Genomic DNA, 17,091 nt, shown 5'->3' with positions numbered 1-17,091 from the left:
ACGGCTGGGGAGCCGGAGGGCAAGGGGTTGGGGTGGGGGCGCGTTCGTCTGCAGGCCCAGGGCCCAGGCCCTCTTCTTATCTCACTTCTCAAGGACACTCGCCCAGTGCCCTGGCCTGTGCTCCCGCAGGGAGGGGAAGGGCGGCGGGAGGAGCTGTTGGAAGGAGTCCTAGGAGCACAGAGCAACAGGAAGAAAACGGAAGTCAACACTAGGAGAAGGCGTTCTGGGCACCTGGATAGAATGGACAGTGAGCGCAGATCCTAGTGCAGTGCTCCTTGGGAGAAAAGGGCGCAGCGGCAGTTCTCAGCAAGGGAGCCTCCAGATTCAGGGCAACCCCAGCCACGGTTTAGAGGTTTGTTTGCTTGTTTTTTCCAGAGCCTGAAACTCTAAATCTAAACCTCTGACTATTGAAAATGTGCAAGAATAGCCTGGAAGTGTTTGTAAACGAAGAACAAGGAGGAGAGATGGGCATATTCAACTCTAAAATGATAGTAATCAAACCAATATGATTTTGTCACAAGAATAGGAAAATAGATCAGTGGGAGTAACAAAGATTCTTACAAAAATATGTAAAGTTCCTTCCTATAATTAAGAAGTTAAATAGCCCCAGCCTGTTTGACTCAATGGATAGAGCGTCGGCCTGCAGACAGAAGGGTCCCAGATTCGATTCTGGTCAAGGGCACATGCCCGGGTTGAGGGCTCAATCCCCAGTAGGGGGCGTGCAGGAGGCAGCCGATCAGTGATTCTCTCTCATCATCATTGATGTTTCTATATATATCTTCTCTCCCCTCTGAAATAAAAAAAATAATGATAATAAAAGTTAAATAGCCCTGGCCAGTGTAGCTCAGTAGTCAGGTCATCAACCTGCGTGCGCATCGAAGGCTCAGGGGTTCGATTCCTGGTTAAGGGCAGGTACCTGGGTTGCAGGTTTGATCCCTGGTCCTGTTCGAGAAGGCAACTAATCCATGTGTCTCTCTCACATCAATGTTTCTCTCTCTCTCTCTTTCTCTCATTTCTCTCTCTCCCCCTCCCTACCCCCTACCTCCCTTCCACTCTCTAAAAATCAATGGAAAAAATATCCTTGGGTGAGGATTAACAAAACAAAAAAGAAGTTAAACCTCAGTAAAAAGAGTAAAAGGGTGTACCAGCAGTGGTTCTCAACCTTCCTAATGCCACGACCCTTTAATACAGTTCCTCATGTTGTGGTGACCCTCAACCATAACATTACTTTCGTTGCTACTTCATAACTGTAATTTTGCTACTGTTATGAATCATAATGTAAATATCTGATATGCAGGATGTATTTTCAGGGGTCGCGACCCACAGGTTGAGAACCACTGGTTTAGAGCATTTCCCCCCAAGAACTCTTGGAGAAGACCATTCTGCTCCCCACTGTTTGCTCAGCACCCACAAACACAATATATATTTGAGTGAATGCTCATCACTGGTAATCAGAGAAATGCAACTTAAAGCAACTACATATCGCATGTTACTTAGATTGGCAAAAAAAAAAAAAAAGTCCTGTGTTGGCAAGAGTGCAAGGAAATGAGTACTGCTGTGTGCTGATGGTGAGAGTGTGAATTGATAAGACTTTTGTGGTTTGCAATAGTACAACATTGACAATAGCACAAACGCGTATTATTCGGGTTCACTACATGAAACGGGACTAAATAAACAAGGCTGCTTCTAGTCCGGAGCAAGCTAAGGAGAAGAGGAGTTGCACATGACCCGGAATCCAGGAGCAGCCACAGTTCCCCGGTTCTGGCAGCATTAATATTTTTTAAACGCGAGAGTCTCTACCGGGATGCATGCTACCGAGCTGCGAAAAGATCGAGGCTGCCGCGCACACACTGTAACAACAACTGGCCTCTGAATTGGGTGTTTACTCTCAACTTTGGAGAGGTTGAAGGGTGCGGCCCTAGGCGAGTGTTCTAAAATCTCCGCCCTTCTTCACCACCTCCCCACTGAGCGCGCCCCCTGGTGGTGAAAGAGGGGAAGGGAGAGTAGAAAAGGGAGAAAGGGAGAAACACCAGAAGGGAGATTTCTGAGAATGCAGGGAGACAGATACTCTCCCCCAGTCATACACCCCGAGGGGCAATCCTCCTCTGGCTGCTATAGGTGCCCGCGCTCATGCCGGTGGCAAGACCGGGCCTTTCCTGTTTGTGCTCGCCTCTGCCACACCTTTGCACACACAGTTCCTCACACTGTACGGCTCTTCCCTCCTTATTTCTCAGCTGACACTTTCCCTGACTCCACGAAGGTCAGATCCCTTGGCATGACGTCACCTTACGGCACCCCAGACCTCATTCGCCTCCCTTTGAACAGAACTTGTGACTCATGTCTGCCATCCATCCAGGCTGCGGCCTCCTGGGACAGCACAGTGCCTGTCTTGCTCTCCACTGCATCCAGTGCCCAGGACATTCTTGGATTCTGAACAGCTGGCACTCGGGAGCCATGGCCTGCACTGGAGGGAGGTAGGTGAAGGCACTGACATGGTCAAGGCCCAGCAGAGAGAGTTTATTAGAGAGGCAGGGGCAGACGCATATTTACACGGGCCGCACGGGGCATTAAAAGAAGCAGAGGTGGGGCGGGGGTTACAGGAGCGGCTCAGACGAGTTCCACCTTGGCATTGGGGTACACTGCCACCACGTCATAGCCCTCCGGAGGCTTGACGCGCGCCTTGGCGTGGTTCTCGCAGTACAGCCGCTCATCCAGAAAGAAGTAACCGCGCTGCTTGAGGTTCAGGCCGCAGTCGCTGCACATGAAGCACTCGGGGTGGTACAGCTTGTCCCTCGCCTTGACGATGGTACCCCTGATGGGAGGCCGGCAGAGGGCAGCATTGGGAGACAGGCTCTGGAGCCCGCCGGGTCCAGGGCGTGGGGCGCGGCAGGAGAGAACTGGGGTCGAGGTGGGGCAGGCAGGGGCTGATACTCACACGATGCCGTGGCCGCAGCGTGTGCACTCCGGCAGCCCCTGCAGGCCACTCAGCGGGGCTCCCAGCTTGCCGGCCGTGGGCTTCAGGTTCCGGGGGCTGCCAGGTCCCTGCCGCTCCCCTGAAAGCCCAAACGCAGGTGGCAAGAGCCAGGTGCGGAGGGGCGGAGGTAAAAAAAAAAAAAAAAAAAAAAAAAAAGGAAAAACTTCACTTCTGTGGGGTGTGGGGCTGAGCCCTTGAGCCCGGCTTTCGGGAACCCCGGCACACAGACTGGGAATGGGGTTTGGGGAGCTCGGGGCAAGGGCTGTGCCAGGGATGGCGCAGCGAGGGGTCGATCGCGGAACACCAGGAGTGGGGAGGCAGATGGGGGAAGGGCTGGCGTCTTACCGCCCTCGCCAGCCTCCAGCATGCCCTGCAGGTAGCGGAAGGAACCTGACTGCTTGGGCTCCGCGGGCGCGTGGGGCTCGGCAGGCTCCTGCAGCATCCGGTACACCTCGGAGCCCCTGTGGGCTCCGCAGTCGCGGCTCCGCGGGAGGCCTCTGCCTGGGTCAGTGCTGGGCAAAAGAGATGCAGTGCCAACCTTCACTCTGCCTGCTCAGAGGTCTGGTGAAAGTTTCATGGTCAGTGTGCAAGCAAGCTGAGACCCAAGCATCAAGTATCAGGGTCAGGATGGAACCTGGTGAGAATTGAGGGGTCAGGGCTTAAGATGGGATCTAGGTGTGGCTGCAAAAACCACGTGTCCAGTCCTACCTGTGGGGTGGAGACACATGCATGGTGCTCATCTGGGCCAGTAAGGCGGCCTCACTGCTGCTGCCATTGTGAGGGACTGAGAGGAGAGGTGACTGCCCATAAGGAGATCCCAGGTCTGGCCTGCCATCTTCTGGACCAATCCCTGTGGCTGAGGGCCGCCTGCTGGTCATTGGACTGCCATCCTAGGAGAGAGAGAGGTCTGAGGTACTGGGAGACCCTCTGGGGTAGGGCCTCTGGCCACTCCTAGTACAGCTACCCCCTCTGCTATGCCAGGCTTTCTTGGATGCTGGCTGGATATCCCTGCTCTGGCATCTCTGAGTGATGGTGCCCAGCCAGGGAGGGAGTCTGTGGGGGAAGGGCTGAGCCTTAGGCTTGGTTCAGTCCCCCATCCCCCCACCCCGAAATGAGAAATGCCTGTAGGAAGTCAACACAAAACCCTGCAGACCGGAGACTCAGACTTGGCTCATGAGCCCTGTGGTGGTTCTGACCACCAGTGCCCGTGAGGGATGGTGTTGGGGTAGGGGCATCCCAGGAAACTCTTTTGAGGCCAGTGTGTGTGGCTTCCTTGTTGAGGTGGTCCTGGTGCCAAACCTTCCTACTTGCCAGAACTGTCCCGGATACTGGATGGGTCCATGGCTAGAAACAAAAAAGGAACTTCTGTCCTTTAGCCAGGAAGGGTCACCAATCACTGTGTGCCCAAGGACCTTTGGGGAGGAAGGCTGAGGTTTACATGTGCCATTGTGAGGTCAGCTTCCTCTAGGCTTGTACCTCTGCCCCCATTTCCTGCTTCCCAGGCTAAAAAGGTGGCTTTCTGTAGGCACAGCAGATGAGGGGCAGAGGCAGGGCCAGGGTTCAAGCCTCCCCAGCCCACTACGCCACGGCCAGGCTGATGTGCATGGCTGAAACATGTTGGGGAGCAGTGCCCTGAACATGCCTCCTCAGCCCCTGAGGAGTCTTCCTGTGGGCATGGGTCTGAATGGGGTCTGGGAATCTCTGTCTCTGCAGACTGCAGGGCTGTGCTGCCCCAGCTGCAGGCAAACATGCCCACAGCAATGTGAACACAGGCACACACACTCTGGCAAGTACGTGTGCATGAAGACAACACACACCAGCCAATCCTCCTACATAACCTGGTCACACACACTGAGTCACATATATAGACAGAGCCAGTGCTGGTCACCCTGGGGAGGACGATGGCGGCCTCCATGGCTGGAATGAGGTTGGTGGCCAGAGCAGCCTGGCTGTAGGGTGGGGCCCAATCGTCCAGGCCATGAAGGTGGTCTCAGCCTCAGCCTGGAAGGTGACATTTAAATATCCCCTTTGCTCTACAGCAGCGGTCGCCAACCTTTCGGACCTCATGGGCCACCAGTGGTCCGTGGACCACCAGTTGGCGACCACTGCTCACAGTGTGGACGGGGACACTAGGTGGGGAGGAAAGGACGCCTAACTTGGGGGGAATGAGTCTGGCTTGGACTCAGGCTGCCTCCAGCGTTGGGGCACAGTTGAGCTTGCAGGGCTCTGCCTGACTGCCCCTGCTTTCTGCAGGCTCTGAGCTGGGCAGGAGCTTGGGTAATGAATGGTGGACCAGCAGCTGAATGGGGGTGATACCACCACATCCCCCACCCCAGCAGACAAAGGAGAGGTGCACAGGTGGGCCCCCATCAAGAAGGCAAGAGCAGCAGGAAAACACTGTCCCCATTGGCCCAACAAGAGCCCTGAGAAACCTGAGCACTCTCATATATGCATGTCTGCTGGGCAAGCAGGCGGGCAAGGCTGGCCATGGGGGCAAGGCTGGCCTGGTACAGAGGAGGCTTCAACAGGAAGGGGAAGTCAGAGGGACCTGGAGGAAGGACCCCCACTCACCCCCACCCAGCAGGGTGTGAGTCTATTGCAGAGTCATCAGAGTCACTGCTCCTCCACAGCCACCCATGCAGCAGCCGCTCTGGGTCTGAACTCGGTGGGTGGGGCACCCATGGTGACCTCGGTCCTAGCTCTACCACTCATTCACTGAGCAAGTCACTTCACCTTTGAACCTCTGTTTCTTCATCTGTGAAATGGAGCATGTGATGATCTCTATATCATACGTTCCTTGTGGGGATAAAATGAGACAGTTGCATACAAAGCACTTAGCATAGTGCCTGCCACACAGCAAACGCCCATTGGATAAATAGGTGTCATGGGCATTCCCGAGCCCCATTCCTGGGCTGCTCCTCTCTGTGTGGTGGTGCACTGGTATGTGCTTGCACTCTGAGTGCCTGCTAGCTGCTGATCCGGTTGTTGAAGCCTTGGTTGGGTTAGTGAGCAGAATGGGGGAAACTGTCTCCCACATGACTGTGGTCAAAATGTGGGACACGCAGTTTGGACGGAGGTAGGTGCTGAGTCCAGATGGGTAGATGGCACCTTCCAGAATCCAAGCTCCAGCTCTCTGCCAGTCTGGAGAGAACAGGATGAGTGTGCAAGGGCTGCCTGCTCCACCACGCTTGCCTTAACCCAGCGGTTCTCAACCTGTGGGTCGCGACCCCTTTGGTGGTGGAACAACCCTTTCACAGGGGTCGCCTAAGACCATCCTGCATATCAGATATTTACATTACGATTCATAACAGTAGCAACATTACAGTTATGAAGTAGCAACGAAAATAATTTTATGGTTGGGTCACAACATGAGGAACTGTATTTAAAGGGCCAGAAGATTGAGAACCACTGCCTTAACCCATCACCTGGTTCTCAGCTTAAATGCCACCCTCTCCAGGCGACCTTTCCTTATCACCATCCTTCCTCCGCTCTGGGCTGTACCAAGTGCCTCCTGCGTTCCCATGTGAGGCCTGAGAGGAGAGTCGCCTATAACCCTACATGGAAGGTGGGCCTGAAGCTCCTGTTGGCCCTGTCGCATCCCTCGTGGGCGTGCGTGCCAGGATAGCTAGTGCTGGTCTTAGGGCCAACTGTGGTTTTCTCCTCCTCTGAGGGCTCCAGCTGGGCCCACCCTCCTCCCCTGTAGGCAGAGGGTGGGGACAGTGTGGGACAATGGGCCCTGTGTCTGTGTTACTGAGGATACAGTCCTGCAGGGACGGGGTGGGGGTGTTTCTTTCGCCACCCACGGAGCTCATGACCTTTTAAGTACAAAAGGCGGGCAGCAGCTGAGGGGCTGCCCTGTTGCCTGTGGAAAATCCCTTCACTTCCAGCCTCAGCAGCCTGGTCCTAGAAGAGGTCAGTGAGGGACAGTGTGGGGTGATTAGGATGGTCAGCTGTATCTGCTTACTATGCCTGGGAACTAAGACCAAGAAGGCCTGGGTTCTGGGCCCAGCCCTCAGCCCCCCAGGTCCACTGGCCCTGAGCCTCTCCTGGAGACCGAACAGAGCAAGCTCAGGCCCCTTTGTCCTATCCATTCTGGCACGAGCCTCACACATGAGTGGGAGGCCTGTGCTATGCTGCTCCCCTCTGCCTTGGCCAAGTGTGGTTGATGTGTCTGTCTCTCCCCTCCCTCCCTCTTCCCCAGCTGCCATGAGCCTCGGGTTCATGGGACTACCAGAGCAAGCTTCCGAGACACAGGTGTGGCCACGAGTCTGCAAGAACAGCGGAAGTCCTGGATCGAGGACACCAAGAGCATCTTTGTTACGCTGCCCCATCCCCTCCCTCCTCACCTCTCCCCTCCCACTTCCTCTCTGATCTCTTGACAGAGTCACATGGACTCCTTAGACCCCTGGCTTCTGCCATCCCAGAACTGCTACGTGTCTCGCCCCTTCTAGAACAGGCACCCCCTGGCATGTGGTAAGCATGTGGCCTCGGGGATGCCAGCAAAGGCAAGGTGGGGGCTGGGATAGATGGTGAGGGAGAGGCCACAGTAGACCCTTGCCTCCGGTACAGCAAAGCCTCCATGGCAAGAGTGGACACAAGAACCCAGAAAGGTTATGGCCCCACAGTTCTGAGTCCATCACATACCAGTCCAGTCTCCACCTTGCCCAAACTATGTGGCACAGAGATGTTGAGCTGGGTGGGGGTGTTTTATACCGTAGTCTTGCCAACTGGGTGCCTCTCAAGCCCATGGCAAAAAGAGGTTGTAGAACAGCCTGGCCCCCCTCACTCTCCTTGAGGACAGCACCATGGCTGTGACTCTTGTCATACATGAAGAGGTGACTGAGCAGGTAGGCCTTTAGCCGGAAGTCTGCTAGATGCAATCCCAGGGTGGCCAAGAGAAAATTTCAGCCTTGGATAGGGCACGGAAGTACCTTACATTCAAAGGTCAACCCTATGGCCTGAGGTTGGCTCTGGCCAGGTGATTACTCAAGGCCAGGATGAAATACAAAAATGCCCCATTGCCTGCGGTCAGCCGACAGCCTGAGGTTGTCCCCACTCTGTCCCCAAGCCTGGTGACTTCCTCCTGGTCTGGCATCACTGGGCACCAGGGTGAAACCCAGCTGGGTGGGTGGTAGCCCTGAGCCAAGGACTGGCCCAGTCCCTCCCCACCACAGACACCTTAGTCCCAGAATCCAGGACTGCCTGGAGTACAAACAGAATCCCCAACAGGTGCCCATTACCTGGGGAGCCCAGAATGGGGCATGGGCATGGCCCAGAGAAGCCTTCTGCTTCAGTCTGGCCTGGGGATCTGAGAGCCTTGGTGAGGACATCCAATGCAGTTAAACCTGTGGACCAGGCCTGGCCCCTCTTCCTGGGCTTGCTCTGAGTCTTTACATACCTGGGTCTCGGGATCGATGTGGATCCTGTGTGCCTGAGCCTTGCTATCCTCTGGGGCACTGGGCCAGCTCCTGCCTTCAGGCCTGTGGCAGGAATCAGGATGGTCAGATATATCTGCTTACTATGCCTGGGAACTAAGACCAAGAAGGCCTGGGTTCTGGGCCCAGAGCCACGCAGGACCAGGCCTGACGCCCTGTTCAGAGAAGGAAATTACCCCAGTGGGTTTCCCGGCACCAGAGTGGTGGCTGTTGTGGCAAGGAGACATGACTCTAGATTTGCCACCCACCTGGGATGGGGCTGTGTGTCCCTTCCCTACCAGCTGCTCCATCTCTCTCTGGTCTGATTCCTAGAGAGGGAGCTACATAAATAAGCTCAGCAAAAAGAGGGCCACCTCCCAACAGAGTGAGCCAGGCCTCACACATCAATCAGCTGGGAGCTCATCCACTCAGCCCTCTTCTGTCTGCAGCCTCTGGCCGGGCCTGGGGGTCAGGCATCCATGGGCTCTGGGGGAGGTGGAATGGAGGCTGAGGGATGTGCCTCCCTCCTGCTGATGCCGGCAGAGTCATCACCAATGTCTGCCCAGCCCAGATGGGAAACAGGCCATTAGGAAATTCCTGCTTCACCATAGAAACCAAAAACCAAACACCACTCAGGAGGGAAAAAAACATCATTAACCTGACACAAGCAGGGCAGACAGGCCTGGAGGCTACTGGCCTGGGGCCCAGTCCTACCACTCAGTAGCCCTGTGGGAAGGCAGGCCAGGGGTGCATGGACTTTGGACTGGCTGGTGGGTATGAAGTGAGGCTAGTTAGACCAAAGGGGAATAATGTCTCCACTCTACCCCAAAAGCCTCTTGGGGCTTCTACTTTGCATCCACTTCCTGGGGTTTCTTGAGGTCCTGGGCCAGCAGCTCAATCCTACCTCTCCCCCCCCTCACAGACCTATAGTCCGCACCCACTCTGCACTTCCTCGCCTTTGCCTGGTCAAAGAACTGGGGCCTCTGAACTATCCCAGTCCTCACCTTTGCCTTTGTCCATTCCTTTGCCTCCTGCAAACTACCTCTCTCCCCTACAGCTGTATGGAGGTCTGTGGCACCAACCTCTCCTGCCCAGGGCAACACCACCACTACTGGCATCTGGCTCCAGCCCTCTCAGCCAGGCTACCTAGTGACTTCCCCAACTCACAGCTCTCACTGTGGCCTCCACCCACTGAGAACTCTGGGGATAAACCAAGGACATCCCATGTGGCTATCTGCCTTATACTTCCCTGAAGTTCTGCCCAGAAGAGAAGTACAAGTCTGAAGTCTGAAGGTCAGAGAGCACCAAAGTCCCAGAGCCCTGAGGGTGGCTCAAGAAATCAGATCAGAATGAAGGGCTTCTTCATGTGTCAACCTGCATCTCCACACCTTCACTTCAGGCTGGGGAGGTGACTCCATCTGCCATCTTTAAGCAAAGTGACAGCCAAAAGGTGGGCTGTGCAAAAGCATCTTGTACTGCACATAATGGGTAACAGAGTCCCCACCAAAGGCCCCAGGGTTGGAGCTGATGCCAGGAAAGTCATGGATCTACAGAGCATGCCCAGAAAGTGGGGGTTAGCTTGAATTGTTAGACACCTGGCTTTGAGCTCCAGACAAAATAAGCACAGCAGGGAAACTGGGCATTTATTTCACTTCTCATCCTATAGAGAAGTCTGTGGAAGATAAAAGCCCTCTGTACACAAGAGGCCAGGTAGGGAAGCTGGACTGGGTAGAGCCCATGTTGGGGAGGGGGGCCCTTGGGGCCCAAGCATAGCATAGGTCCTGGCAGGAGAGAGAGCAGAGTCAGGGGTCTTACAGGTGAGAAGGTGTCCAGGAGAAGAGATGGTGGCCCAGAGAATTATCAGGGCCTCTGTGTATCGATCCCCCAGAATCTGCATGTGTGATGATTGAGGATAGGGTGTCTGAGGACTGGACCCCAGGTTTTCACCCTGACCGAGCAGACTTGGTACATCATCATCACTCAAACCCAGGATCACAAGACAGTCCCCATTCTGGAGTCGAGGAAGCTAAGGGCTCTGAGATTAAATCACTTGGTGGAAGACAGCAGTTGCCAAATGCAGAGCTGGGACGGGAATTGTGATAATAAAGACTGTGCTCGCACCTGCTCCATGGTTAGGCAGCATTTGGGGACTGAAACGCCCAGAGTGGAACAGGTCAGTGGACTCCGGGCTCCATCCATGCCTGGCTTGGAACAAATGACCAGGGAAGGAAGGAAGGCAGGAAGGGGGCCCTCCACCCTGCCCCCATCCCGCCACCCTGCCTGACATCATTGCCTCTGGGAACCTCCTGACTCAGGCCTGCTGTGAGCCTCCCCCGCCTCCCACCCCCTACCCCAGCCCCAACACCACCAGGGCTTCCCTTATTCAGCCAGAAGAGTCAAGCGAGAGGTGAGTCAGGGCCCAGGAACCCAGCCAAGTGGGGTGGCCTCAGAGGCCACTCGTGGGCAGAGCAGTGCTGACGTTTCCCCGGGCCAGCCTGTACCTCCGTCTGGGAGCGGGTGATGAATGTGATCCTGTTTTATGGAGAAGGAACCCAGGAGCACAAGGTCATCTGGGATACCTAAGATCCCAGAGTCTGGATGAGGACCAGCTCCGCTGAACTCCCAGGCTGGGGCTCTGCACTGTGGGCCAGGAGGAGTGCACAAGGTCTGGACTTACATCTGGACCCACTTAGCACGGAGCGCATAGCCAGGGGCCCTGACCCCAATCTGGACCTGGGCCAGACACAAATGGGGGCTACTTCAGAAGCCTTCCCACCATGTTTAATGGATCAACCCCCTCCTGCCATCGCTAAGACATGGCTAGCTGTATTGTGGTTTGGGGAGGCTTCTCCCAGTCATGTCCACAGGGGGTCATGGAAAGTCCCTGTTATCAGTGAATGTGGCAGAGCTCAGCAGTTATGTCTGACTTCACTGGATCCAGGCAAGACAGGGGGCAGGGAGATCTCAGTCAGCCATGACCAGCCGAACTGAGCAAAGACCCAGGGCCTGAGCATGGCATGGGACGCCCTAGGTAGACCTTCCATCCTAGACCATCTATAGGCCACAGATGGGGCTTAGTGACCGCCAGTCCTCCCCTCATCAGGCTGTATAACATGACATAGGCCTTGGCATCCAGATGTAACAAGGGCAGAGGCATGGACCACAGTGGGGAGCTGGGGCACAGCAGGTATGGGGCTGGTAGGAGTGGTCAGCAGCCAAGTAGGCATGGAGTTTCTGGGAGTGAGAGAGACCAGAGGTCAAATTTTACTTCCCAACTCCCTGGCTGTGGGACTTTAAGCACCCTCTAGTCTTTCTGCCTTTTGAAAAAAAAATTTTTTTTATTGATTTCAGAGAGGAAGGGAGAGGGAGCGAGAGATAGAAACATCAATGATGAGAAAGAATCATTGATTGGTTGCCTCCTGCAAGCCCCACACTGGGGATCAAGCTCACAACCCAGGCATGTGCCCTGACTGGGAATAGAACTGTGACTTCCTGGTCCATAGGTTGACACTCAACCATTGAGCTACGCTGGCCAGGTACCCTCTACTCTTCCTGAGTTTCAGTTGTCTCATCTGTAGAGTGGGGCCTATATTAGGTTTTACTTTATCAAGTTGATTCAGGATTAAAGGAGGTGTTGGACAAGTAACCTCTTTGGTCATTAAGCTGGTCACTTAGGGGCAAGGAAAGGACTGAAGTCACCCCTCTGGAGGCTACCCAAGGTCTTATTTCAGCCCTGATGTTGGGCTGCTTCCTCCTGCCCTAAGTTCCCAACACACGTCCAGCCCCGCGTTAAAGGGGGCTTCTTCTGTTTTTTAAGTCATCACCATATCCAGTGCCTGCCAGGCCCCTGTGAAAGCACTACTCCTTAAGTCTGGGGTGCCTGGGAGCTAAAGCAGAGAGGCTGTGAGGCCCAGCACACCCAGGATGCTGGCCACCATAACTTATCCTCCCCTGAGGTCACCCCCTCCCAATTATCCTGGCCCAGCCTTCCCTGTGCGTACCTGCTCACGGAGAGCGTGAGGTGGTCGTGGCAGCCCTTGATGCGGTTCTGCGCCTCCAGGTGTGTCATGAGCTCTGTACTCTCACCATTGATGGCCTGAATCAGGTCCCCAGGGCACAGGGCAGCCAGTGCAGCCTTGCTGCCAGCATGGACCTGTGGGTGGACAAGTCAGATGGCTAGGCATTTGTCACTGTGTGGCCTTGTGTAGCCTCTGCTCTGAACACCCCAATACCAGCACCTGGAGGCCTGGTGGGGTGTTAGGGCATATGCGAGGGGCTTCCTCTGGGCTGGGACAAGCGGGACGTTACTCCTGCAGCCTGCACATGTGCCCAAGGATATGCAAGGGACACACAGGGATGCATGTGCTCCTAGATACATACAAAGCATGGACATTTCACAAATCACGCCACCCAGCCAGATCGCATAGCAACCCCTTGACCGACAGTCAAACCCTTAGTGACCTTGGCTCCCTTCCTGTTTCCTCTTGTGCCCACCCCACATTCACCTCCACCCACCCACACTCTATCTAGGTCATCGGAATGTCCAGGGGGTACTCACGGGCACCAGGTGTCTCTCACCTCCACGCTTCTGCAGATGCTGTTCTCTACCTGGAACATTCTTTCCTTTGATCCCAAGTCCTAATGACCAGCCTACTCCTCCTCATCCTTCAGGTCTCAGCAGAGAGGCTGTGTCCCCTGGGAGCCTCTCCTCTGGGCTCCCACCGTACCCTGTACATCCCCTGTACCACTTTGCTCCCTTAACATTGCTGGTGCCTCCCTCTAGGTCTGGGCCATCACCTCCCCAGGTATGTCCAGGGCCATCTACTTCCAGTTCGCAGCCTGTATTCTGGGTCACAATTTTAGCCCCACTTCCCTGCAGGACAAGCACTCACTCAGGTCTCCCCAGTGTCACTACTGACCCCAGAGGGTCAAGTGGTATCCACAGCTTACAATGCTGCTCCCCTGATGAGGGCTACTTGAGGCTGGGGACAGGCTCACCAGAAAGCCTGAGTGGGCAGCCTAGGAAGACCTTCACCCGTCCCCAGTCCTGGCACAGCCTTTGGAAATGGACGTGAGGCACCCTCATTCTTACCTAGTCCCTCCTGGGTGCTCTGCTGCGCCTCCTGAGCTGCCAGTCACCCTGTTCCTATTGGTGGGGGTGGGGGCTTCTGGAAACCTGGCCAGGTTCAGCTTCGCTAGTGCTCAGTAGTGAGTGGACAACGCTGAAGTGCTGGCAGCTCCTTGGCTGGAGTCCTGGTGTGGGCACTGCCCGAGCTGACCTACCCTGCAATAGGCTGCCCTGAGGAATGTTCTGGAGCATGACACCCGCAGCCACCTGCCACCATTAATGTTCACTCATAAGGTCTTGGTACTTGCACAGGCCTGTCCTCCATCCCACCCCTCCCGAAGGCCCTGCTCGGGCCCCTTCTCCTCACGGATACCTCCTCTGTGACATGGCCTAGGCTCAGTGCTTTACCCATAACTAGCTCTTGGCACCCTCTCAAGCACCTGGTGAGACGGAGGCACTGTCATCTCTACTTACAGACAAAGAAAGAGAGGCTCAGGGGGAGGGGCGCCTCACCCAGGCCCCACACTGAAGAGGAGTCTTCTTCCTCAGGGGGATGGCTGCAGGGTGACTCAGCCAGCACAAGGGTGCGTTCAGGCCCCCGTGGGTGGGGGAAGTTCTCGAAAGCAGAGGTGGCTGGAACTCCTGCCAGCTCCACTAGCCCGGAGAGTTCTGGTCAGAGAGGCGGGAGGCCAGGAAATGGTGACTCTCCCCACTGACTTTCCATGCATTGTCTCATTAATCCTGAAGGCGAGCCCATTTGCTGGGTGAGATAACCGAGGTCGGAGAAGAAAAGAAGGACACTCAATTGGTAAGTGGGAGTTAGGATTCCAATCCCGGTCAACTGCTCTTCCAAGTCCTATGTTCATAACTACTGTGTGTTTTTCTGCAAAAAGGGAGATTGTCCAGGTAGAAGGATCACCGTGTATAATGGCTCATTTGGAAGCGAGAGTAAAAATAAAAGCAGGCTTGTGGCTGAAACATCATTCATGAGAAGAGAGTAGAAGAGATGAAGTCAGAAAAGGAGCTGGGGCCAGACCTGTGGGCCTTGTAGGCCCAGGTGAGAATCTGACATTTCTCCTAGGTGGATGGGAACCATGGAGGGTTCTAAGCAGGGAAATCACAGGACAGAGTTGAATTCTAGCCGATCCCTCTGGCTACAGAGTGAAGGATAAACAGACAGAAGGGAGGGAGAGGGGAGCAGTGAGTCAGCTGGGAGGCTGGGACACGAACCAGCCCCTTTACCTGTAGCGGCTACTACCTCCCCAGCCCCTGCTCCACTCCACCCAGCCTAGAGGCTGGTTTGGGCGTGGAGCCAGATATCAGGTGCCATATTTTCCAAACAGTCCCAGCCAGCTCCAGAAAGGCCTGGATTCCTGTCCCTGCTCTGCTTCTCAGGGTACCACACCTTAGCCTCTCGGAGCCTCAGTGTCCCCATCAATAATGTAAGGCCAGAGGGAGTTCTTCTAAGGGCTGCTGTGAGAACGAACTATTTGAGACAGTCAGGGCGAAAACCTCCCATGGGGCGTCGGGCACACAGTGATGCTCATTCCAAGCACCAGTTGCCGGGGAGCTGGGACCAACACCCTTTAGGGTGTGGCCTGGAACACTGTGGATGCACCCAAGCCAGCAATCACTGCAGTTTGTGAGGAAGGAGCCCTGGACAATGTTCTTTGAGACTTTGTGAGCTAAGGTTGCAAGGTCCCAGCTCTGCCAGGCTGCCAGCCTCCTCCCTGTCTGAGTGTAGCTGTCCCTTCTGGGTGGGAGAGGCCCTGGAAGCATGAGAGGGTTGGGTCTTGAACCCTCGGGGTGAGGACACTCCCATTTATCCTCAGTGTCTGCAAACCTGCCCTTGAGGTATCTGCTGGGCAAGCTGTGGCCTGTGCCTCCCCAGCCCCATAAATCTCCCCAGATCCCACCCAAACCCAGGCTCAGCCATCCTGGCTCCTCAGGCCTGAGCGGCTGCCATGTGACTTTGGGGGACAAGGGGGGTTTCTTCCAGGCAAACCATCTCCCAGCCTGCCTGCCTGCCTGCCAGGGGCCTGCATCACTGTCAGCTCCAAACAAGGCCGCTGCTGCCGCCGCTGTGACGTGTGGAGGCCTTTCCTTGTAGGCAGCCAGCCGCGTGGGCAACAGATGTCTCTGCTCCCTGCCGCCTGTGGCCGTCAGCCGCCGCCACTGAGCCTGTCAGCAGCCTCACACCCAGGATGCCTGGCCCACCGGCTAGTCTAGCGCCCCCACCAGCCCACCTCTGTGGACACACAGCATGACATACACAGGCAGACACAGATGCTCACCCCCCTCCCCCAGCAGGGCTCCCTCAGGAAAGTGGGAGATGAAAGGCTCCCGGATATGTAGCCGGCCTACCTCACTCAGCCCCAGGGACCTGGTGGTGTGGGGTGAGGGCAGATGTGGGAGGCCTCCCAGGACAGCTGGGCCTGCCTGTCACCCTGGCCCCCAGAAATGGGATTCCATGATTCCACACTCCACCGGGTGCCCACCCCGCTCCCAAGAACTGGAAAGAAGTGTCTGAAAGTCCAGCCAGCTTGGTCCAGCCCCCATGGCGAGAGGTGGCAGGAGGGTGGGGGAAGGTGATTCTCAGTTTCCCTGACACAGGCCCCTGAAAGGCCAAAGCAGCTGTGCGGGAGCAAGGGGTGACTCTCAGGTGCCCTCCGCTCCTTCCCTCCAGACTGGGAGCCCCCAAGGGCAGGGCCTGGGCTCTCTCCTCTTCTGTCCCTTAGGCTGGGACCCCCAGGGGCTGAGTCTGAGTCCCCTCTTCGGGCCCTTCAAACTACGGTGCCCCAAGGCTGGGTCAGGATCCCATCTCCCCCAGGATGGGCACCCCCTCTGATAGGGCCTGAGTCCTCTCCTCTGCTTCTCTGTCCTCAAATTAGCTGCAGGGCAGCCCGGGGTTGTGCTCCCTTCCCTCCCTCCTCTGACCTGAGCCTGGGGCAGAGCGTGGTCCTGGAATCTTGAGAAACTGGGCTGAGGCTAACCCAGCCCCTTGCCTTGAGGGGAGAGGTCTCACAAGCTTAGAGTCAAGTCTCTCTTTTTCCTGGAAACCAAAGTTTCCTCCTGTGTCTTCCCCTTAGGTCACCCGAGGTCACCGATGAGAGACTGCCCCAAACCAGTGTGGGGGAGCTTTCTCTTTTCAGATTCAGGGAGGACCCCAGCTCAGCTGGCAGGGACCTTTGATAAGGGGAGGGGACTCTCAATCATTTTGCTCCAAGTCTTTAGGTTGGGTTCAGTCTAAGCTAGGTTGCTGAGCTTCTGTAGATCTGTCCAAACCCCTGGCCCGCGACTGCGGTCCTTCCTTGGCCTGCAGCGAGCCCCCCAATGAGGCCAGCAGGAAGGCTGATGTGTGAACTCGTGGGGTGTTCCTCCAAGGGACAGGCAGGCAGGCCCAGCAGAAGGGAGGAAAAGGGGTTGGGGCGACACTGCCCAGCCGGGAAGCCTCCTTTATATGCTGCGGGTCACCCGGGCCAACCCTTCGCCTTCGAGCCTCAGGAACGTCGGGGATCCGGGTCCCGGGTGGATCGCGAGGACCAAGTCTCAGATCCAGGACCGCCCCGCTGCCCCGTGCCCACCGGACTCACCCGCGAGATGGTGAGGGGCGCGCTGAAGTCCCGGCCGCCCAC

At 56.1% G+C, this 17,091-nt stretch overlaps 1 protein-coding gene across 1 annotated transcript; it reads right to left on the bottom strand.

Annotated features, from left to right (window-relative positions):
* Positions 1-2,491: 2,491 nt before the first annotated feature.
* On the bottom strand, positions 2,492-17,091 carry PDLIM4 (PDZ and LIM domain 4; the record flags this gene model as incomplete). The annotated part of the gene is made up of 7 exons (XM_005865618.2): positions 2,492-2,812; positions 2,936-3,053; positions 3,320-3,486; positions 3,683-3,864; positions 8,373-8,454; positions 12,390-12,541; positions 17,050-17,091. Coding segments are annotated over 7 exons (948 nt in total), but the record flags the coding sequence as incomplete, so codon positions are not given.

Source organism: Myotis brandtii, unplaced genomic scaffold (genome assembly GCF_000412655.1).
Source record: "Myotis brandtii unplaced genomic scaffold, ASM41265v1 scaffold208, whole genome shotgun sequence".
Taxonomy (NCBI): domain Eukaryota; kingdom Metazoa; phylum Chordata; class Mammalia; order Chiroptera; family Vespertilionidae; genus Myotis; species Myotis brandtii.
This window is presented reverse-complemented; position numbering and strand designations above follow the sequence as displayed.